General features: G+C 38.7%; 3 protein-coding genes across 3 annotated transcripts; 2 read left to right on the top strand and 1 right to left on the bottom strand.

Moving 5' to 3' along the window:
• Nucleotides 1–2784: 2784 nt before the first annotated feature.
• Nucleotides 2785–8733, top strand: LOC120635412 (tropomyosin-like). The gene is made up of 7 exons (XM_039906428.1): nt 2785–2886; nt 4233–4353; nt 5203–5357; nt 6563–6694; nt 7490–7603; nt 8019–8117; nt 8583–8733. Exons 1-7 carry the CDS (start codon nt 2791–2793, stop codon nt 8697–8699), a joined length of 834 nt encoding a protein of 277 aa, XP_039762362.1. The 5' UTR covers nt 2785–2790; the 3' UTR covers nt 8700–8733.
• A 1382-nt stretch (nt 8734–10115) lies between these two features.
• LOC120635169 (zinc finger protein 780B-like) lies at nt 10116–14647 on the bottom strand. Its single transcript, XM_039906103.1, has 5 exons — nt 14574–14647; nt 14039–14209; nt 12454–12559; nt 11574–11964; nt 10116–10709 (listed from the first exon to the last, which is right to left on the bottom strand). Exons 1-5 carry the CDS (start codon nt 14628–14630, stop codon nt 10397–10399), a joined length of 1038 nt encoding a protein of 345 aa, XP_039762037.1. The 5' UTR covers nt 14631–14647; the 3' UTR covers nt 10116–10396.
• Nucleotides 14648–14876: 229 nt separating this feature from the next.
• On the top strand, nt 14877–24429 carry LOC120635462 (DNA/RNA-binding protein KIN17). Its single transcript, XM_039906487.1, has 7 exons — nt 14877–15408; nt 16757–16949; nt 18222–18366; nt 19508–19658; nt 22259–22418; nt 23287–23409; nt 24307–24429. Exons 1-7 carry the CDS (start codon nt 15104–15106, stop codon nt 24379–24381), a joined length of 1152 nt encoding a protein of 383 aa, XP_039762421.1. The 5' UTR covers nt 14877–15103; the 3' UTR covers nt 24382–24429.
• Nucleotides 24430–24596: the final 167 nt, after the last annotated feature.

The raw sequence follows: 24596 nt of genomic DNA, 5'->3' as shown, positions 1-24596 counted from the left end.
AACTTGCAATACATTTGCGTACAATGAAACAGCGTTTACTACAAAGGGACGCGTGCCTTTCACTTTTTATGTCTGTCTCTCTCGCTCTTAGGCGGGCGCGTGCCTCTCACTCGCTCTCATTGTGAGCGCATAACGTGAGCGGAGCGTAACGCAGTTTCTTGAAGTGTCACCCGGCAAACCAATTTATAAGACGTTGTCACGTCAAAAATTAAAATAAATAGGTGTTGTAGAACGCCGTCCAAACATGGCAGATCATTGGCGAATGCTTCGGTTATGATTTTATTTTTTACGATGCACGCGCCCGTACCAAGTACGGCTTGTTAGCTCATAACTACAGGGTGTTCAAAGTTCTGTTAGCTTTAACCGCTTTTTTGAAGTGTAACTGCTTAGGCGGCTAATTTTTCTGTGTTATTGGAATTGATTTGTAGTGAATCTTCTTGCGCTTGGATTAATGCACTGGCGGTTTAATGAATGAATTCAAGGTCAAGTCTAACACCCATTTCGTTTTCATTTAATGATGAGATTAAAGCAAAAATAAGGATTTGTACTGTATCTAACATCTTAAAAAAATTTCGTTGTCAAACTCTCCTCGGGGCTACGTAATCCTTGCTTAGTTTTGAAAATATCACCTGGCAGTAAGTGATGATACAGTCTGATGGTAATCTGTTAGCGAGTATGGCAGTTATATTTAACCCATATAACCCAAACCGATAGGTTTCTACGCGACATCATACCGGAACGCTAAATCGCGGCGACACATCTTTGTCCTTAAAGTGGTAACTAGCCACGGCCAAAGCCTCCCACCAAACCTCTAATACTATTTTTTAAACTAAAGCTTTCAAACTAAACACCCTGTATAAGCTTTGATTTTGTTTCCCCCGTCTCGATATACGAAAAATCCATGCAAAATGGCATACTGGTAGCGTAGCTTGCTTGGTTTGGATTGGGTAAGCCTAATTTTTGTGTATTTATCCCTTTTTTTTGAACATGCTAAATGGACACAGACGAAGTTAGAGGATAATATATGTTTGTGCGTAGTAGTAGAGAGTTTTGTGACAGAGCTCGTCCGGGAAGTACTACTGCCATGGTTACTTCTTCCGCCAAACCGCATAGCTGTGTTCCGGTCTGAAGGGCGCGGTTGCCGGTGTGGACGGAATACCACGTATTACCATGTATGACCATACATACATATATGACCATGTATATATTAGTAGAGTATTTCGTGACAAATCTCGTCTAGGGAAGTACAACCGCAATTCCTATTTCTGCCGCTAAGCAGCATTGTTGCAATGCTGTGTTCCCTATGATGAAAATTCTGCTTAATTTGCTATACTCTGCGAAGAGCAGGATCAGAATCTGTATGGTGTAATTTATAATTACTTCAATCCGTATACTCCACACCAAACAGATCCTCGGCAATGTAGCCTCTACGCACGCCTTAAAATCTTAACAATTCTTAACAATTATTCATTGTTAAGTCAACATCTCCTGAGGATGCTCCGGCTTCACAGCGAAACGTGCGTAGAGGGTACATTGCCGAGGATCTGTTTGGTGTGCAGTATAAGGACTGAAGAAGTTATAAATTACACCATCATAAATTTAAACCCTTCTAATCTAACTTTATAGCTCTTACTTATCTATGTAATTGAGTAGTATGTAAGTTTATAATAGCATAAATATATATCACATATATCTATCATAGTATATATAAATTTATGTTGGTATTTGTGTAGTTAATATGTAAATGTAGTATGTATGTTCATGTAAGTTTATATTACATTTCTTTTTTTCGTTTTTTTTGTAACTTACTTTATGCACCATCCATTTTCCACTCTTTTATCTGCTTCGTACGCTTAGGTTGCCTTTAAAAGATCACTTTTAGTGATAAGGCCGCCTTTGCACCCTAGCACTAAGTACTATTACTGTTTTCCTTGTATTTTCCTTTTTTTTTGTTGTGTTGCAATAAAGTTTTTCTATTCTATTCTATTCTATTCTCTTAATATTGATTTACTGTGAGGTGGTAATGACAAAAAAAAATACCCGGTTAAGGTTATTTGTGGGCTCTTCTTAGACCAGGGCCCGTTTGGAATCCTCATAACTTTAGGTTTAAGTTGGCGAACGAAGTTATCACGATCCCCTTACAATTATGTAAACATATATGTATGAACGCTTCATAAGTGCCCGTGAATATACACACGTCGCCGCCATCAAGCCCAAAAGTAAGCGTAGCTTGTGTTATGGGAACTAAGATAGCTGATGAATATTTTTATGAATGTAATACACATAAATACTTATAATATACAGATAAACACCCAGACACTGAAAAACATTCATGTTCATCGCACGAACATTTTTCCAGTTGTGGGAATCGAACCCACGGCCTTGGACGCAGAAAGCGACCCTGCGCCGCTCTCTGCGCCAACCGGCTGTTAAAATGTGAATTGTCTAAGGAGACCGTGCTCTGTAACTTGCCGTTAACCGGCAGTGTGATTACGTATCTCGCGACAGCAATGCTACAGGCGTAAATCTTGCAATCACTGCTGTCAAACGTCACTTTTCCATACAGTAAACTACTCCTACTACTACTTTTTTTTAAAAATTGACGTTTGACAGCAGTGATTGCAAGATTTCCATACAGTAAATAAACAAAAGTGACGTTTGACAGCAGTGATTGCAAGATTTACGCCTGTAGCATTGCTGTCGCGAGATACGTAATCACCCTGCGGGTTTATATGTTGATAAAGTTTATTTTCAAGCCGCTAATTATAACATCGCAGGGAAAACTGCAAGATGTCCCTCAAAATGTTGCACCAGTCTGCACAGAAAGCCCGAAACAACCACAGTGTGAGATTCTCCAGCGACGAACTGCCCAAATTTAAGTCACTGGTGAGTCTAGAAGCAACGACACTGGGAGGTATCTTTGCATCGTTCGAGTCCATACAGAACTGTAGTCCGTAGTAGACTGTAGTATATCAGTTTTCAGTTTGCGGATGGACACTTGCCGAAAACCACCTGAGAGGTTGCTACGGCGTCACCGTGGGAGTGGGACGAGCGCGAAAGCCCGCCATGAGAAGAGCCCCAGGGCTCGACGACATCGGGGGGAAGTGGGGGACGTCGGCCTGAGGGTGCCTCCTGCGAGGACTCGGACCTCGGCTCGGTTATACGTTAATCTGACTGTTGGTGGACTTTTGGACAAATCATTGTTTAGTCCGAACGCCCCCGTGACCGCGGTAAGGGTCCACGTCCGGATGACGTCAGAAATCGGGGCTCTCGTATTCGCTGGCGAAGACGCTGTGTTTGCGGTGTGTTTGTGTGTTGTTGGACACATTGTCGGTAGTAATTTGATCTTCAGGGTCGTAAAGGACATGCTTCGGACGTCGCCGCCTGAGCTCGACTTCGGGGGTAGGTATAAGTGGACTGTAAATTTGAAGTGTATAGAAAATTCACCCGTTAATATCAAAGTACCCACCGCCACTATTTCATGAACACTGGCAACTGTGAATCAAATTTAATTTTAATTATTACTCGTAATTAAATTTATTGATTAAATAGGTAGAATTTGGACAAATGTGCTAAAAATATATATCAGCACATTTATTCAAATGTTAACCGTAAAAATAATAATAATAAAATAAAAATTTCTTAATCATAATTTTTTTTTTAAAACTGTTGAATTTTTATTCACTTTGCTATTTATTCACAATTCAACCGTTCGAAAATAATGGAAATAAATAATTCTACTTGATTATGATATTTGCCACTAGCTGGCGTATAAGTCAATAAGCGTGGAGTATATGACATATATGAACGAACAATCCAAATTATTATTTTTAAATAGCGGAAATGAGACAGTCGTCTGACGTAAGCGTTACTTCCGTCAGAAGAAAATCTGAGTTACTCTCAAGTCGCGCCTAAAGAAGTTTTACTTCAAAAATATCCGGCACAAATGAAATTGTAGTTATCCAAAGTTTTATTATTTACCCACTTCATAAAATTACTGTAACATTAGTTTATAGTATTGAGTAACATATTAAAGAAATGATTCTACTAGTCAAGCCCTCTTATAAGATACCAACATTGAGCAAGTTGCGAAAAAATTTGTTATCCGCCATTTTGATGTGGCGGCCATCTTAGACCGATTTTCAGCTTTCAGCAGCTGCGTACGCTCATGTGTATGTGTTCAGCAGTGGACGTCCGTAGCTTGACGTGATGTTGATGTTTGTATTTGTCAGGAATCCCCGGACGGCATGCACCCCTTCGCAAACCACTCCCTCCTCAGCGTGGACTCCGGCGCGCCGAGCCCTGACTGCGTCTTCCAGCCAGCAGTCCAGAGATACAGACTCAATGAGCAACGTAAGTTGTTTTCCATTTCGTTTCTGATTTTGATGATGTCCTTTATAGGAAACTAAGTTTTGTGTTAATGTTAATGTGCAACTTTCTTTTTATACAACGTGTAACAGAATTACGAGATAATATTGAAGGATGCATAAGTATATTTCATAAGGAGTCACCCTGTAAAAATATTAAATAAAAAAAATATTAAATAAAAAAAACATTTTTTTTTTTTTTTTACTTATGACAACCCTATTGAAGATAAAAAGCCGACACGCGCATAGTAACTACGCTACGCGACGCGTACCTAATAAATTGACAAGAGTCACATGCTTATAATTTTTCATGTGATGTTAGGGCTGTATCTGATATCGGTCAGTAAAAACTATAGCAGTGGTTTTCTCCAAAACTAATAGATTTTCTGTTTCGCAGATAAGTCTCAGAGACAGTACATAATATACCTCTTAAGCCTTATGAAGTATTTCGATATTAATATACACGTTGTATATACTCTGAGTTATTGTCCCTTTTTATGATTGCTTTGTTGTCGTTTGATTCGGTGACTACAAGGGGGCTGGCTAGAAACAGGTGCTGCGCTTTTCAGTATAAGCTATACTGAGCCAGCGTTTTTGACAGACATTTTTGTTTTATTTTTTGTAACACAACATTGCAATAGATTCTTCTTATGACTTACAATAAATCAATTACAGAATTAAGATTTAATGTCACTTACATTCATTCATTCAATATACTATTCATTCATAATACTATTCCTAGTTCCTTCCCCCTGGCAAATTTTATCACGCGAGCGGAGGGGCGGGTAAAAGGTAGTATTTTCATATAGTTTATGCTCGGGACCCCATATCCCAGGAATCAAGCTCCTGACAGCTATCAACCAGATAGTCCAGCAACGAGCCGATTTAGAAGCGAACAGGTCAACTCTCTCCAGCATGCTGGAAGAATTAAGAAGGAAGCTGAAAAGAAGAATCGAGGAGTGCCACTTTGATAAGAAAGAGAAGATGAAGGTACCATAACCAATTTTTTACTCATAGAGTAGTGTATATGATTGGGAGATTACGTCGGGTATTTTATTTATCATCTCAAACTCCCAAAAGCATTTCAGATTAGCAGCCCAGCTAACATGGGCAGGAGACAATTATATCCCCAGGGAAAGGTTACAAATTTATTTTCTCCCAAAGCTTTATCAACTCACAGAGCACTGACGCACAAGTGGAAATAATGTCATTACATCACGTTAACCCATTACCGGCCCACTACAGAGCACGGGTCTCCTCCCACAATGAGAAGGGGTTAAGGCCATAGTCCACCACGCTGGCCCAGTGCGGATTAAGCTGTGGGAGACGATACATTATTATCCTTTCCCCGGGGAGATAATTGTCTCCTGCCCATGCTAGCCGTGCTGAGGCGTTGTTACGGCGTCACCAGGGGAGAGGGGTGAGCGCGAAAGCTAGGGAAGGTCCCCAGGGCTGGACGATATCGCGAAGTGGGCTGTGGTGGTGACGTCGATCTGAGGATGCCTCTTTCGAGGACTCGGACCTCGGCTCGGCTGCAGTTTAGTTCGAACGCCCCCGTGACCGAGGTAAGGGTCCACGTCCGGCCGTCCAAGGGTCTGTGTCGTCAGAAATCGGGGCCGTCGTCTTCGCCGGCCCAGACGCTGTGAGTGTATTTTGGGACAGTTTGTCGCTGGTAATTTGATCGTCTGGTTCTTCAAGGGTCGGGAGTGTAAGTGGACGCCTCGACCACTAGGGTTCGGACTGTATTCTCAAAGAAGGTCTTTGATACTGCTTTCATGTACTGGGCTATGGTGGGAAGATCGAAGTCTCGGTGGAGATCTAAGTTGCAACAAAAATATAATATTACTGTAGTGTCATCCTTCTTCTTCTTTTGATTTATGGCTTTTTGTAGTGCCAAAACAGCACAATGTACTTTGCCAGTGTCGTCCTTGACCAATAGGACAACCCAAGGCAATGTATACGTCAAACTGACAGCGAATGTCAGTCTCTCTCTCTCACCTGAACGCAGACAGGGTAAGCTACTTGACACTGGAAAAGTCATAAATCAAAAGAAGATGAAGAAGAACACAGGGTACGGACTTGTCGATAATAAGTGAATTAAGAAAGTAAATGTAATATTATAAATATTGTTAAAATAATAAACCACCGGAGAATATGAAGAATTTAATAACAACGATTAAATTACAACTTTGCAGGCACTGAAACAGGCGAACCAGAAACTTGAGAGGGAGAAGTTTAGCGTAGTGACAGAGATAGAGCATCTCAAGAGACATTTGGAGAAGGAGGAGACGCATCATTTGCAGCACGCCAGGAATGCTGTGGCACAGGTTGTTTTGACGATCTCGCGTATATGAATATGTAGGACTCTAGGAGTAGGACCTCGCGTGGTGTAACGGCTGTCTTTTTATTCATTCCACTATAAGTTAGCCCTTGACTGCAATCTCACCTGTAGGGCTATTAGAAGAGACGGGACTAACATAGGCTACTTTTTATCCCAGAAAAACAACAATCGATTTGAAAAAAGACAACCGTAAAACACGCGTGCAAAGGATGCGGGCAACCAGCTACTGTGGAAATATAATATTCCTTCTTAGTCGGAAGGACACTTGCCGATAACAACCTGCAGGGTACAGGCAGGAGGCAAAAATTATATCCCCCCCTGATGAACCGATACAATTAACGTGTCCACCTAAGAAAGCACGGTTACATGGAATAGGAGAAGTTAACCCCTGTTTATTATTACTCATATATTATTTGAATATTATTTCCACTCTTGCGCCAATACTCAGAGAGTTGATAAAGCTGTGAGAGAAGATATATTTTTATCATTTCGCCGGGGTGATAATTGTCTCATGCCCATGCTAGCCGGACTCCGCACGCCTTTGAGAACATGGAGAACTCTTAGGCATGCAGGTTTTGACGATGTGTTCCTTCACCGTTGTAGAATGTTATATTTTAATTGCTTGAAACGTACATAATTAAGAAAAGTTAGAGGTGCGTGCTGGAATTCGAACTCTGCTCCCCGAGAGTGAAGTCGAATTCCTACCCACAGGAATATCACCGCTTCGGCATTGTTATAGCCAAGCGCAAATATCTCTTGCATTAGCCTTCTCCATCTCCAGGCGATACAAGGAGTAACGCGGTCGACAGCAGACCGTCTGTTCGCGCCGTGCTCCGTGGCGGAACTGCCCAACATCGTCAGCAGAAACGTCGCCCGGAACGCTCCGTCCAGAGTTGTAAGTCAAATTACTAATTTAAAAAGAAAATTCAGAAAAAAGACGACATATTTCGCAAAAAAATTCAAACCGAGCTGATTTCCATGATGCGGATTTTGTCCGGCTTTAAGGATTTTGCGGGTTTATCAAGTTTTAAAAACGTATCTGGAAGATCTATCCAATGCATTCGATTGTTTTGTACATGAGAGCCTGTTACCTAAACTAAGCCACTATGGCATCAAAATGCTTTAGTAATCCAATTGCCTATCAGTGTTGATATGTTTAAATAACATAGTCTCTACGTTAACTACATTAATAGGTGTTCCACAAGGCTCAATCTTGGGCCCCTTTCTATTGTTGGTAAATATAAATAATCTGCCACTCAAGTAGCACTGGTGACATAGTACTGTTTGCACATCTCTGTGTGCTCTTGCAGGCCGACAACAAGCTGGCAGCCGCACGACTAATGCGTGACATCGCTGAGCTGAGGCAACGCGTCGCGCAGATTGAGGCGAGACTCGCGAACGAGCTTAAGGTACAGAAAAGTTCAACTTCTATGTTCAATTTGCATCATGGGTATGGCACCCCCAATAGGCTTCTACGCGTCAGCGTACCGGAACGGTAAATCGCTTGGTAGCACGTTTGTGCTGATAGGTTGGTAACTAACCACGGCAGAAATCTCCCACTGTCCCTGATGGGGAATCTTCTCTAGTCTGGTCTGATGACCAGACTAGAGAAGATTCGGAAATTATATTCCCAAATTGACCCCGCCGGTAATCGAACTCGGGGCCTCCACTCATCATAGAACTCAACGCTGCGCCAGGAAGATCATCGAACATTTCATAATCATAAATGCTGTAGGTAGGTAGGTATTGACTATATATTTTTTTGTTTTTGTTAGAGAATAAGGAAAAGGGAAACCCATTGGATAAGTTAAAATTAGGTTTTAGCCTTGTTATTTTGGAATTCGATATAAAATAATGAAGTAGTGTATTTCCAGCGTAAACGGCAGGCTGAGATCGACATTGTGCGACTAAGGAAGGAGCTTTCCACAACCAAGAGCTGTGTCGCCTCGCTTCGGATGCCGGGTAGGCAACAATGCTCTAAGTTCGCTTGAAGAAACTTGGAAATCTAATCTAACCAGCGAACGAAAAAATAACCCAAAATGTATTTCAGTTCTCTAAAAACAAAAGAAAACAAATTGTTTATGGTCAATTTATGTTATTTCGTCCGAAAGGCAAAGGTCGATGGCTATACAGCCTACTGTTAATTTTTTTTTATTTGCTATCTATATGGAAGTTTTTAGGAAAAACACATAATAACTAAAGTCAATGATATATTGTAAACAAAACCCTAACATACTAAAAATAAATATATTTATTTTTTAATCCGTATTTTCATTTCATAAGACATACTTATCGATAGCAGTTCAATGAGTACAATTAGTATTTAATAGAATGGAAATATGGATCCACTCTCGGTTCTACTGTTGGCTACATGTGTGATAGCTTGTTGGCCATGTCTCGTGCTATGCTGCCTTGCTATGCCGATCATACCTTATCCTATAATAGTAGTGGAAACGAGGTAACCGTCGTGTAAAGTCAACACTGAGATAAGAAGTGCACTCTACGATTCTAGCGCGAAGATGGACACCAAACTTTATTATATGAGCGTTTCAAAAAACGGAATGCTATTGAAAAGGAACAAAATACTACAACCCGTCCTCTGGCGATATGCAGTGATGTTTTTATGACGATTGCAAAAAAATATACTTAAAGATAACAAATAAAATAAAATAAAGATAACTAAAAATTAAATTCCCTTAGCACGTTGGTTTATACTGCCAAATAATTTTAGGAATAAATTAAAACCGATCATCCGTGAAGAAATATCAAATATGTAAATATCGTAGTCTGAATTTATATTTATTTAAGAAACTAGAAATATAAAAAACAAAATTTAATTGAATGATTTGCTATTTAGAATCATTTAAAGAGGATAATTTAAAACACAATTTACAATATGTACTTTTATTAAATGAACAATTTTAACTCTAATTCAAATAGCAATAACTGATAAGAAAAAAAAGTCACGAAGTTTGTTAAGATTATGGAGGGTAGAGGTGAGGAGGATCATCTGTGTATATGAAAAAGTGTTGTCAAAATGTATTAAATTAGGATGGCGCCACATTTGCATCAAGGTAACTCTTAAAAGAAGCGCCAAATATAAATATTGTTAGAGTAGGCTTGAAAAATAAACAAGGAAGTAAGGTTATATTTACCACAATATTTTGTACAACGTAAGTTGTTGAAATTCTCAATAATTAACAACTTTAGTCGATAATGACATTAAATTTTTTAACTCGGCATACTTCAATTCATCTACGATTGCTACATTCATACCATACCCTGTGCATCCACCAGCACCATTGTGGAGGATTTTTGAACTGTTATTTAGCGCATACAACTGGACACTTTTTCAACTTTTCTCCCATATAAGATGACTCTCCTTACCTCTACCCTCCATAGTTAATATGTATTAGTTAAAGAGTAAAAGTTACAGCGCCATCTGTTTTCCTTACAATCTTTAAGTGCCATAGACACTTTTGTTTTTAAGTATTGGCAAACAGCCTAAAACCTTTTCAGATACACATATTAACAAAATAGCGTTTTAAATTTCAATAAAGGGATTGTTATATTTTAAAGATATATTATCTTCATAGTTGTTACCCCTTTATATTCAATTTTGGAACACTTTAACCGTTGTGTACATATTTAAACGTTGTTATACTTGACGTCTAATTATAGCTTAATTTTATTTTCCATGGGTTAAGTAGTGTGTCTGAAAAGCTCTTTTGCCTTTAAAAACTCGCATGCACACGTCGCACTGGTATATCGGCTGGCCTGTATGCATCCTCATATGCCTGTCTAACATTTCCTTCGTATTAAAATCCTTTTCACATATTTTACAAACTGTGCCCTTTGTTTTCTCGTGTACAATGCTAACGTGCTGCGTCAAATGTTCCGCGACAGAATAATTTTTCGTACACTGTTTGCACTGGTATTTGGGCTTGGAGTGTATAGGTGCTTTAACCGTCTGCGGGGGTAATTTTTGCACACTAAACAGTCTGAAAATAATTGAAGTTTTTAAAATCATGTAAGATATGTGATAGATGTAGGATTTAAATTGGCTTAGATTTGGTGTTCCCACAAGACCTATTAAAGGTGTTTTTGTGTGTTGTGTGTGAACCAATGTTCAATACACAAAAAGCATCAATAAATAACAAGACATAAGATGTTTGGTGTAAAAACCCACTCCAATACGATTATAGAAATCCTAAGGGTAGACTGTGCTTTTACGCTTATATGAAGTGCATAACTCAAACCTAAATATGGATTGCAGGTTCTAGTTAACCTGTGAAGATAAGACAAAAATGTACAATACTAGCTGTTGCCCACGTTCTTCTGTTACACAACCTGTGGGAACCGTTTTTTTTTTTCTGAAATAAAAAGTAGCCTATGTCCTCGATACATTTAACTAACTGTCAAAAACCAAGTCGATGGGTTGCTTATCTAGGACCTGAAGGAAGGACAAACAAACAAACAGACTGTGACATTTATAATATTAAGTAAGGATAAAAGTGTAAAGTTAAACTAGAGAGGCCCCCCTGCTTCAACGGTGAAGGAAAACGTCGTAAGGAATGCTCCGCTCCACACACCGTCACGGTGGGAAATAAATGGCGCGCTGACACAGATTCAAACAAGCTTTATTTTATATGGAAAAGTTATTCAATTTGTCTATGTTCATAAGTTGTTCAAACAAAAGTAAACTCTATCAAAAAGAAAATGTGGTTTATAATCGTCTGGACGGCAGAGGCCACAGGTGGCCTCCTGCCGGTGAGTGCGTTTGGTACTACATATTTTGTAGGCGAAGCCGCCGGCGGGCTCCTGCCGGATAGCACTGTTAAAGAGTTTAAATTTGAGTGACCGACCTGCTTCTTCCCCTAAGGTCAGTTTTAGCGTGTAACTCCGAATGATCCCTCGACATATTCGCCGGCACTCTTGCGTTAACTTTACTGCAATTTGCACTGTTACGGCCGACTTTCTTGCACCTCGAGCAGACAAACTTCTTGCATCCATCAAAAGGAACTAGCATTGGATACTTCTGCTTGCACACAGAACAAGCTATATTCATCCGCCGAACTTGCGCTTTGGTGTTGCAAATGTTTTTTTTCCTCTCAGCTCTAGATTTTCTGTGGTTCAAGTCTGTGCCAGTACTGGCAACCTTTTTCGCGAGATCAAATCTCGATAGTTTCGCTTTGCTTTTGATTGTCTTCCGAACAAAACCTTCGCCGATGCCCAGTTGGGATTGATTACTTGAATCTGTAATATTTCTAATGATTACGTGGTTTGTCATGATACCAAGCAAGCTTTTTTGTAGTTATAAATGACAGACTAGACAGATGGCACACCTGATATAACCAGGGCAACACTTTGCAGGGCATGCAAAGAACATGCCGCCCGCGTTCATCAGTCTGAGGCTTGGGTTTTGAGCCTCATGCTTCCGTTATACATCAGCAACCACGCCTTTCAGATTGGAACTCAGCCATGCTCTTGGTGGTAGGACTTCCCCGGACGTGCTCTGTCACTAAAACCAAAGCTCATGCGCCATCGAGGGCATCGAAAAAGCAAAAAAAAAAGTTTGTCAATTGTTGTGGTAACGATTTTGAGGACGCCAGAATTAGAACTCGCAATATACGAAAACTAGTTAAGCGGGAATCGTAGATTCTAAACTGACCCAAGCCGTGTTCTGATCTTTGAATCACTACGTCACATCGATTATCCTTGTGACTTTTAGGAAGTTGAACTTACATTCACTGGGCGGTCTCGCAAAAGCGGACTGCACGAGCGCTCGGAACCGTTGGGTGTTTCGGAGCTGATGGACGCAGCGTTCACATATCATGGCGTCTGTTGATGCCTGCAACCAACATGATGACTTAACCCACCGTTTCTGTTTATCTTCACGAAATCATCGTGACGAGTTAACCCAACATGCCTGTGTATCTTCACGCAACCAAATTCAAATTCAAATCTTTATTTGCGTGATTGCAGGTTAACAAATTTGATCTTATAATAAAACATAACAAGTTACGTGCTACAATCTGCCACTTTATGGCATGCAAATTATAATAACACCTTAATTACAAAATTATTTTTCCAATTTATACAAAATGTCAGAAAATTAAGGTATCAAAAATTGTGAAATTAAATTACAATGTCAACTTAAAATTAAATAATGTAAAGTAAACCAAAATTAAACCTAGAAATATAATAATTTAAGCCTTTGATTTTAGGATATTCGTCTACTGAATAAAATTGATGAAGCAAAAGCCATTTAATAATTTTAATCTTAAATTTAGGCAGAGGTAGGAGGCAGAGGAACATGACGAGCTTATGAAAAACATCAAGAACTTACGATCTTGTAGTGAAATTTGTGTCATATTATCAAAATTAAGCTTAATTTGCTATAATCCGCGAAAAGCAGGAGAATCTGTGTGGTGTAATTTATAAGTGCGAAACGTGCGTAGAGGGTATATTGCCGAAGATCTGTTTGGTGTGGAGTATAAGGATTGAAGAAATTATAAATTACACCACACAGATACTCCTGCTTTTCGCGGAGTATAGCAAATTAAGCTTAATTTTGTTAATATATCATGGATTTCCGCAAAGTAACACCTGCTTCTATCCAAATTTGTGTCAGTAAAATTTTAAAAATGAACGTACGATATTACGAACGACTTTATTATTGTAGCAATTAACTGGTGATTATCACTAGCATTTGATACTTATAATATATTACAACAATACACACGTCGCCATCTATCCCCATAGTAAGCGTAGCTTGTGATATAAGATAACTGATGAATATTTTTATGAATAAAATATCTAATCACTGAAAAACAATTATGTTCATCTCATAAATATCTTCTAGATTTGAGAATCGAACCCACAGCCTTGGAATCAGAACGCAGGGTCACTACTCACTTTTTTATGTCTATAGACGAGCGCTTGATGATATCAAACCTGATCGTAACTAATGATGCAGCCTAAGGTGGAGCACGCTAGCCTAGAAGATGCCTAATCACTCTTGATTTGAAGGTACTCATATTGTAGATACTGGGGAAAATGGAAGCTGGAAGGGCATTCCAGATCCCTTCGGTGCCACGCGTCCGTGGTATATCAACCACGTAGGTATGCAGATCCTTACGGTGCCCCGCGGTTCGATGGTAAAAAAGTGAGTGGGGAACTAGCACCCACTGCACCAATCGGCCATAAAAATCATTAAAACCACTGCTAACTTGAATGTGCTTCTGTGAAATGGACGCTTAATACTGTGGAAAATTAAAAAGAATGATGACAAAACTATGTCATTCTACTAGGACGTCAAGGGACTAACCCGTATACCAAAGCAGTTGAACAGCAGTTCATCATACCGCTCCTCCACGCCCTCCCACAGGTAAGTCTCGCAGAAACACTTCAGGTTCCCATCCCCACCACAAAGTCGGCAGCAACGGAGCGGGGATCCCCCGTCACCAGACGCATGTGTCGCGTTCACTCTTATACAATCCTATATGTAATAAAATTAAATAAACTTATCTGAAAAACATGGTATGAACTAAATTTACGGTGCTTAACTGGTGTCTTTTCTACGAAATTGCCGTTGTCGAGGACCGATTCCGGGACCTTCCACTAAAATCCACAGCGCTCACTACTACGGTAAGTGGTAACTATAACAAAAAGGAGACTCACTTACTAAATTAGGCATTTGAATACTATATTTTAAAGTCCATTAAATTAAATTTTATTTGGTTTTCCCCCACGTGTATATATAGTTTAATACTTTTCCTTGGCTTTTTCTAAGCAACAGAGTAATTTTTTTTTTTTGACGTGCTAATCTAAAATTTTGGTTAATAATCATTGGAGTAGCTTACTTTACTAAAAATTTTATACAATCTCTCTTTAGACCATAGCACGTCCATTCCATCCATTTTAAATAAAATTTGTTTCTGAAAAAATTTTGCATATCACGTCTCCGCTTGTATCGAATGAAACTGTCATGGATAAAAAAGTAAAAAACAAAATAGGACTGTGGAGCATTTAGCTTCATTTTGGACTAATGAGGATACAAACAGTACCGAGACAAAAATTTATTATCTTAGAATCCAAAAATTTATTATCTATGATCGATGGTGGATTTGTCAACTGCAACAGCCATTGTCAAAGTTAGTGTTAAGAGTTATCTGTCACTTGAAAATTCATAAAATTTATGAGCATAATATTGAAATTATTCAGAAAACAATTGTAGAAAATTAAACTATTGACGTCTAATTCAAAAGTCTAGTTAAAAACAGATAAGATTAAAATTTATCTGTACTTCAGACCCGACTTTGTAAACTTAGTTTTACCAAACCAAACAATCATTATTTTGTTGTTATATTGATCGAATTTCCCCTGAATCAAGATGGGTAAAGCGGAAAAGGGTACTCCGAAGTACATAGCGAACAAAATGAAGGCTAAAGGCCTGCAAAAACTGCGGTGGTATTGCCAAATGTGTCAGAAACAGTGTCGTGATGAAAACGGTTTCAAGTGCCATACTATGTCGGAGTCCCATCAAAGGCAGCTGCTATTGTTCGCTGACAACGCCTCGAAGTACATAGACGAGTTCTCTAAAGAGTTTTCCGATGGCTATGTGGAGTTGCTACGACGTCAGTTTGGTACAAAGAGAGTTAGCGCTAACAAAGCCTATCAAGACTATATATCTAATAGGTGAGTTGTATAGTGCTCTAGTGGCTAGCATGGTCAACCCCGACCATTGTGGAACACTTCAAGCTGTCAGTCCCGTTTAATGTCTCTGTTTAATGGTAAATGTTGTTAGGCAACCTACTCGCATTCAAGTTGTGGGTTTGTAGAGATGAGGCCTAAAGAGAAAAAACCTAATTAGAATAGGCCTGTGTCTAGCATATTAGGTTGGGGATGAATATGATGAAGTTGTACATCTTTATAGCGGGTTGGCCCAGTGGGCAGCGACCCTGCTTTCTGAGTCCAAGGCTGACCAAGACTTCCCACAACTGGAAAGTTTTATGTGATAAACATGGATGTTTTTCAGTGTCTGGGTGTTTATCTGTGTGTATCTTACTGTTTGTGATTGGTATACCTCAGCACTTTTTAAAAAAAAAAGGCCTAGCAGGAGTTATGTGGCGAATTTTAGCAGCGATTTTGCAGCAGTTCCTAAACTCAGCGGGACTTCTATGAGAACAGTAGGTAGGGCAAGATATTCAGTTCTAAATTTAGGACAAAATTGTACGTGCTTGTTGTCAAAAGTGTGTCAAAGGTTGAATCTAAACAGCAAATTTAGGTATTTATAATTCCTGAATTTTCTCTTTCCCGGCCTGCTAGGAGGCTTCTGCTTTGTCTAGTTACCACCCAGTGATGTGCACTTCATACATGCACAAAAGCACTGCATACCCAAATTATTTTATATAAGTCGCATTGGAGGGGAATTTTTGCTGTTTCATGCAATTTTTCTACTGTATGCATACCGTGGTAAGAAACCCAGTGCACGCCACTGTTACCACCCCACCAACAAAGACATGCTGCCAAATGATTTTAGTGCAGAAAGCGATAAGGTATAGTAGACATAACTGTAAAATTTAAAATCCGCTACCATCTTTCATCCCTTACAACCAGGTGAGATATACCTTTCCTATCAAATAGGGTGCACTAATGCGATACGCAGAATATTATAGGCGCGCTATTACTCACGCGGAGTAGATCCGCACTCGGGTACAAATAAATAAAATAAAATAAATATACTATGACAATACACACATCGCCACCTAGCCCCAAAGTAAGCGTAGCTTGTGTTATGGGTACTAAGATTACTGATGAATATTTTTATGAATTATATATACATAAATACTTAGAAAATACATATAAACACCCAGACACTGAAAAATACTTATGCTCATCACACAAACATTTTCCAGTTGTGGGAATCGAACCCACGGCCTTGGACTCAGAAAGCAGGGTCGCTGCCCACTGCGCCAGTCGGCCGTCCAACTTTTTCAACCAAGTGCTAAATTGTGGGTGCTAAAAAGATTATAAATTATTTCAGAGATCACCTCCACATGAATGCCACACAATGGGAGACCCTCACAGACTTTGTGAAGTGGTTGGGGAGAGAGGGCAAGTGTGTGGTGGACGAGACTGAGAAGGGCTGGTTTGTGGCATACATAGACAGGGATCCCGCCACCATCGCTGCGCAGGAAGCCAAGGCAAAGAAAGAGAAGCTGGATAAAGATGACCAGGTAATTGTAAAAGCTAGCAATGGGGTAACTGTTGCGTTGCACTCTGCATGTTATACTTTAGGCAGGAGCTATTGGCTGAAGTGACCCAGATGAAAGCCACATTTCGCGCCCAACATATAACAGATGGTTCAGGCTGACTATGTACGGCAACAGGCCCAGGAGAACTGCCTCGTTGGCCTATTCACCTTCAGTAGTTAGCTGAGCTTGTTAGTCCATGGGTCAGGAGATCCTGGGTTTCCGCCCATCAGGTCTGATGATGTTGATGATTCAAAAGGGCTAACCTAACTAAGGGTACCTAACCTAACTAGGTACAATGTTTTGCATATGACTTATATATACAAAACAACTTAATGTTATTTCTACTCTTATTTTATGACATACTAGCGTACCCAGCCCACTTCGCCGGGCTAGGTTTTGCTTAATTTATCTAAACAATAAACTTACATCATTAAATTTTTAATTTAAGTCTCATAATATATTAAATCATTTATTTCTCTCCGTATTCATTCTCTTCTATTCTCCTCTCGAGCGGGCGAAGATCATTATCTACACCCATGTACACCCAACAATAGAATATCATCATAGTAAATAAAAGCTGTATTTGACAGTTTGACAGTTCAAAAATAGGAGTGCTCCAATCGTCACCAAACTTTACAGGATTACTCGCCAGGTCAATCCGGAGATTCCCTGAAGAATCATTGAAATCGGTCCAGTCGTTTCGGAGCCTATACGCAACATAGCCACACACTTTCTCTTTTATAAATATAGATTATAAACCGCTACTGATAACTTGACTGGCCATGTGGTGTGATCCTCGAAAGAAAAATGGACTAAAGAAATTATATCTTGGTACCTAGGCAAGGGGGAAAAAGGATGGCCACAAAAAAGGTGGGAAGATGACCTGCCAAAAGGATGGCGCAGAATAGTCAGACACAGAGCAAACTGGAGAATTCTACAGGAGGCCTATGTCCAAGGACAGCCTGACTAAGCTTGGTGTTGTTAAAAAACTATTTTTTTTAGGAATAAATGTCACCTAATTAAATAATAGATTTATTTAGTCAGAGAATAAAGGATACTTTTATTTTTTATTACTGTTAACGTAAAGATACTATTTTTTGTATTTATTTTATGTTTATCTATCAAGAATGCATTCTTCGTATTCCCTGCAAAGATTTGCTCTGTTTATATTTGAAGGTTTTCCATATACTATCGGGTAGGTTATCAGCTGTTTATTACTATAGAAATGTTATTTAAAAACATCTATTTTAACAGGAGAGAATGCTGGAGTTTGTCCAGCGTCAAGTGGAGAAAGGAAAGAAGGAGTCCACACAGCAAGGACCAACGTACACAGAGCTGAAGAGAGAGAGCAGTCAGGAGAGACTCACTCTCAATCTCAACCTGAAGAGGAAGACTGAAGGTGAGTTTATCTCCCTTCTCTCGAGTCGGACTCGCGCAAAAAGACTATTATCTATAAAAATTTCGAAAATATAAATAACAAATATATATACTACGACAATATACACATCGCAACCTAGACCCAAAGCAAGCATAGCTTGTGTTACGGGTATTCAATCATGGTCTGTTGTATGGGAGCCCCTTAAATATTTATTTAATTCTCTATTCTAGGCCTTAATGGGATATATAATTGATGTAATAAGAAAAACGTATTTTTATTAATATTCTATTAATTGAGATTGGTATTTATTTTCAATTATTAAAACTGCAAAATCTAGCGATCCACAGTTAAAAACGGCGAATTCAAAATAATAACGTCCACATCTGTTTAAACATGATTTTGTACCTTTTAATTTCGAAAATCAAGCGTAATCAGCGTATATCAAGTTTTTCGGGATTCCAACTATTAGATGCTAAGTTTTTTTGTTTTGTTTTCAATAATCTTTAACAAGCGAGTTCCACCGCAGCAATGCGTATTAGAAAATTTCCCGAACTTTAGCCGAAGCCATGCCAAACCCAAAATTCAAAAAATTCAAAATTCATTTATTTCAAGTAGGCCCAATATAAGCACTTTTGAAACGTCAAGTCTGTCCGTTTGTAGTGACTCTACCACCGGTTCGGAAGGCAGATTCTACCGAGAAGAAGCCGGCAAGAAACTCAGCAGTTGCTCTTTTCCAACATCAACAATTTACATTTTACATTTTATCATTCATTTTTCTATCTTGTGAGAGCTGAAAGCGGTGCCGGATGCTTCCAAGCAACCTTGTCATTAAGAAATTCATCAATTGTATAGTAACCTCGCTGTAATAAATGTGTTTTAACAGATTCCTTAAACGTATGCATTGGTAGGTCCAAAATCACCTTAGGAATCATATTATAAAAGCGTATACTCAATCCCACAAATGACTTCTGCACCTCTCGCAGACGATATGCAGATGTCACTAATTTATGACCATTTTCTTGTAAGACGACTGTTTATGTCCACTTTTTGTTTATAAAGACTAATATGTTGTCTTATAAATATATTGTGAAGCTACAGTAAGTATGCCTATTTCTTTAAACTTCTCACTTCTCAAGAATCACTATCCTTCCATTTTTAACAGAATCAAAACCCAACACGTCAATGTCAGCATTCAAAATGAAATCCAAAGAGGAATCCTCCGTGAAGAAACCAAAGTCCGAAGAGAAGATCAAACAGAACGCCTTGGACGAAATCATGGCGACGCAAGAACGCGAGAAAGAGAAGGCGAATAGGTATGTCTACTCACATTTTTAAGGGTTCCGTACAAAAAGGGAAGGGGTTTATTAAGACTGTCCGTTAGTTTGTCTCTCCCTCTGCCACCAGGTATCTGATGATCTGTGATAGTTAGACATTTGAAATTATCACAGATCGTAGCTTTAGTTTCAAGTTAACGAATGCAGTTATCACCATCACTAACATTAGTGTAACATGTTAAATGTATGAACGCTTCATAAGTGCGTGTGATAAGGTCTACATGAATAAAACATTTTTGAATTTGAATTTTTAAAGACCATAGAATTAGGAAACATATAGAACGCACATTCAGCTATTATTAAATGCAGAGTATTGTGTCAATTATAACAAGCGGTGGCGTGCATAGAGGGTATGCACAGGGTATGGAGACGAATGAATGAATGAATGAATGAATACACTTTTATTGTACACCAAAGAAAAAAAGTAGTTACAGAGATATAAATACATATCAAGAGGTGATACAGATGATATAAAATCAAGGAAAACTCCAGTACGAGTTATACAAAACTTAAGGATAGGCATTGTAAGAGTTATAAAAAGCCTACCCTTAAGTATTTATAACTCGTACTGGAGATTTTCTTCATTATATATGTCATCTGCATACCCTGTGCGTAACCTCTATGCACGCCACTTGTCCGGTGGTTAGGAGTTCGGCTTCTCTTTCGGGGGCCCAAGTTGGAATCCCAACCTGTAACTTTTCTAAGTTATGTGCGTTGTGAGAAAATAAATTATCACATGCTACAACGGTGAAGGAAGACATCGTGAGGAAACCTGCGTGCCTGAGAGTTCTAATGTTCTCAAAGGTGTGTGGAGTCCACCAATCCGCACTGGGCAAGCGTGGCGGACTACGGCCTGAACCCTTCTACTCTTGGAGGAGACTTGCGCTGTAGTGGGCCTGTAATGGGTTGATATGATGACGATGATTGTGTCCAAAAACAGTGAAAACGCCCCGCGCGCTTCACACCCGCGTAATGTTGCTAGCTCACAAGCATTTCCCATGTTTCCCATTTTATGGTCAGTGTTTGTTTGTTTGAAAAATATAGATGAATAGAAAAATAATAATAAAAGATCTAAAACATTTGTATATTTTATAAATAAATAAAATTGAGTTCTCAGTAAAGTATTTTGACGTGAAAACGTCTTATAATTCGATGGAGCCGGCTGCACGCACGAAAAAACATGACGTATGCGGCGTTACCTCGCTCTGAGGCGTTCCATTCAAGGCTTGAAGTGCAAGCGAGAGCGACAAAGAGGCACAATCGGCCTCCGCGTTCGACATCTGTCTCTCTCCTACTTGAGTGAGCGATGCGTCCGCGTGGACAGCTGCTATACAATAATACATTTACATGTTTTCGGCAAGGATGAAGTGCAGTGAAAAGTGAATGTGGTGTCAATTGTTTATAGCAACGATAATATCTATCAAACAAATAAAATTAAAATGTTCTTATGAAAAATGCAACCATTCCATCAGTATTTTCTTACGACGTTGTCACGTTCAACAATCGTCAGTAAGCCGACTTTACAAACAACCAATTTTTTTAGATGGAGTTTCAAATTGTCTCTAACCGTAAACCAGTGACGCGATTCCACATTTAACCAAATTCGTTGGGCTTTGGTTATTGTAATATTACATGTTCGAGTGCACTTAACAATTCATTGTAATGTCAACATCACCTGATGATGCTCCGGTTTCGGAGCGAAACGTGCGTAGAGGGTACATTGCCGAAGATCTGTTCGGTGTGGAGTATACGGATTGGAGAAATTATAAATCACACCATATATTTTCTCCTGCTTTTCGCGGAGTATAGCAAATTAAGCTTAATTTTCATAATATTGTACGCCTCATAAGCGGAACGTGAGGTGATGCTTTACTCTCGACATGTCAAAAAACAGTCTTTCAAAACTTAAATGATGTTTTTTTTTATTAGTATAACACTTACAGGATAATATGAGTGCACTAACTAACATCAAGTTAAATAGTCTGTCTAGCACATATGATATATATTTTATAAGCAATTATTCTTGTTCAATATAGTAAATAATAATAAAACTAATCATTCTTGGACGTCCGTGTGTCTGTGTTTACGGATCCGTGTATGTGGCAGAGAAATTGGACGAAAAAATTATCTTACCGGATTTTTTTTTTTTATTATATAAAGTAATGCACTGTGCTGATTCCTAGTTAAATTTAATTATAATTTATCAAAAACTAAATAAATACGACTGCGTTGTATATCTATATATACATTTTTTTTAGTATATTTATTTCCCACCTTTGAATTATGGCGCCACTATTTTTATTTTGGTTTTGATATTTTTATTTTTTTTTATTTTTTCTACATGCAAGAGTATGTGGAAAATAAAGATTCGCGCATGCGCTATGTAAATTTCGTCTCTTAAAAAACGCGTGAGACATAAAGATATTAATTTTATTTGTTATTTCATTTTAAACAACTTGAGTTTTTGTTTTAGGATTTTTTTTTTAATGTGAATGACCGCTATGAGTCGTGCACTTTTGGATTTACCAAACTTTTTCATAATATAGCCGGATGATATATTTATTTCTTCTCCTCCCCAGAAAGGACTACTGGTTGAGAGAAGACATAATAGTTAAAATTGTGACAAAATCGCTCGGCGACAAATTCTACAAGCGGAAAGCGGTCGTGGAGAGAGTGGTCGATAAGTACGCTGCGCATGTCAAACTGACAGATGAAAATGTCAAGCTGAAACTCGATCAGGTGAGCATTGCTTATCAGTCCGTCTGTTTGTCAAAGTTGATCTTCGAAACGGCTGTACCCACGGCGTATGCGTCAATATTAGTTTTTCAAGATCTTAAGATAAACTTTAATAAAATACCTCATGTTCGGAAAATTGACGTTCTTTATCTGGACTGCGGGTGGAAAACACCTCGATAACGCCCCAAGGGAACCGTCCGAACTGCTGGTGCACTTCATACATGCACAAAAGCACTGCATACTTACCTATGTACCTACTTTAAGCATACCCTGGTCAAAAACCCTGTGTACGCCACTGCCGAACAGCCTCTCATCTCATCTCTCTTTGACGGCCGACTGGCTCAGTGAACAGCGACCCTGCCTTCTGAGTCCAAGGCCGCGGGTTCGATTCCCACAGCCGGAAAATGTTTGTGCTATGAACATGATTTCTACGACGAGCTATAGATAATGACAGAGTATAAAAAAGGGCGCTAATAATGACAATAGTGTAAAAAAGGAGCGTCATGCCGTTTAGCGTGACGGCATACGAGTTGGTTTAAATAAATAAAATGAATAAATATACTACGACAATACACACATCGCCATCTAGCCCCAAAGTAAGCGTAGTTTGTGTTATGGTTACTAAGGTGACAGAAGAATAATTTTATGAATATAATTCTCATAAGTACTTATAATATACAGTTAAACACCCAGACACTGAAAAACATTCATGTTCATCACACATACATTTTCCAGTTGTGGGAATCGAACCCACGGCCTTGGACTCAGAAAGCAGGGTCGCTGCCCACTGCGCCACTCGGCCTTCAACCGTTTACTTGTAATGTGCGCCAGTAGATGTTTCAAATGAAGAACCACCATCCCATTGTTATAGAACCACGTGGAAACAGTGATACCTTCGCCGGGGCGTGCGGTTTGCTTTGTGAACGGCGCGTACCGGGGCCAAGTAGGCGTGCTTAGGAGCATCAATACAGACCGGTTCTGCTGCGAAGTGGAGGTGAGTCCACATCCCCATTTATCCCCCCTCAACCCCAATCATCCCCAACCCGATTAACCTTCTCTACATACTGTAAAACAAAATAGTTTGCCTCGTCAGTCTGTTTTATCCGCTAACTTCTAAACCATGTGAGCTTTATTGTTATTATTATTAAATGCTTTATTTGAATTAAATTGAAAAAAAATTAAAAGTTTAGGTGTGCAAAGGCGGTCTTATCGCTAAAGCGATCTCTCCCAGACAACCCTTCGTGAAAGTTTTAATAAGGAACGGGTTGGTGCGGCAATAAAAAAATATACCTAAATAAAAGTATTGCAAACTAAACTAGATGTTATAAATTCTAGTACTACACATATAATTATTATATATATATATATATACTAGCGGACCCCAGCGCCATCTGTCGGGCTAATTTGTGAATCTAAACCCACCAGGGTGCCACCCAAACGTATACCAAAAAATAATTCAAATCAGTCCAGCCGTCTAGGAGGAGTTCAGGGACATACACACGCACACATGAAATATATATAATTATAATAATCTCTTTATTTCAGGCAAAGCCTATATTAATACATTTAAATAACAATATTAGAGAAAAGAAAAATAAATAATTAACAATATACAATATCGAATTAAAAAATTAAATTACAGTAGTATGTTATAAATTTAAAATAAAAAAAATTACAAAATGAATAATTATTAAATAAAAACAAAATCTAATAATTAAAATTCAATACTTTTTGCTCCGTGTCTGTGTATGTAAACCCACCCAGTGCCTCCAGAACATAAGATATTTTTTTTATTATTCCAGTACACCACGAAACTCTCTGGCGAAGAAACTTTCAAAGTTAATACACTTAATTCATCAATTCATCAAAATTCAAAATGTTTCCTTCACAGATATCACAGGGTCTTCTGAGAGGCAGAGTCCTGAAGGATGTACAGTATGAAGATATCAGCAAATTAGCATCGTGATACAAACAAAATTGATATAACATAAGGAAATAAATCTTTAAGTATCTACATATGTTATTTTATTTCTCGTGAGATTTTCTTACCCTAAAATAATAATAATATATAAAGAAGAGTTCGGTGGCCCAGTATGCACCACTAACTTTTCTAAGTTATGTGCATTTTAAGTAATTCACATATAAGTGATGTTTCAACAGTGAAGGAAACACCAATCCGCA

Source organism: Pararge aegeria, chromosome 26 (genome assembly GCF_905163445.1).
Source record: "Pararge aegeria chromosome 26, ilParAegt1.1, whole genome shotgun sequence".
Lineage (NCBI taxonomy): Eukaryota > Metazoa > Arthropoda > Insecta > Lepidoptera > Nymphalidae > Pararge > Pararge aegeria.
This window is presented reverse-complemented; position numbering and strand designations above follow the sequence as displayed.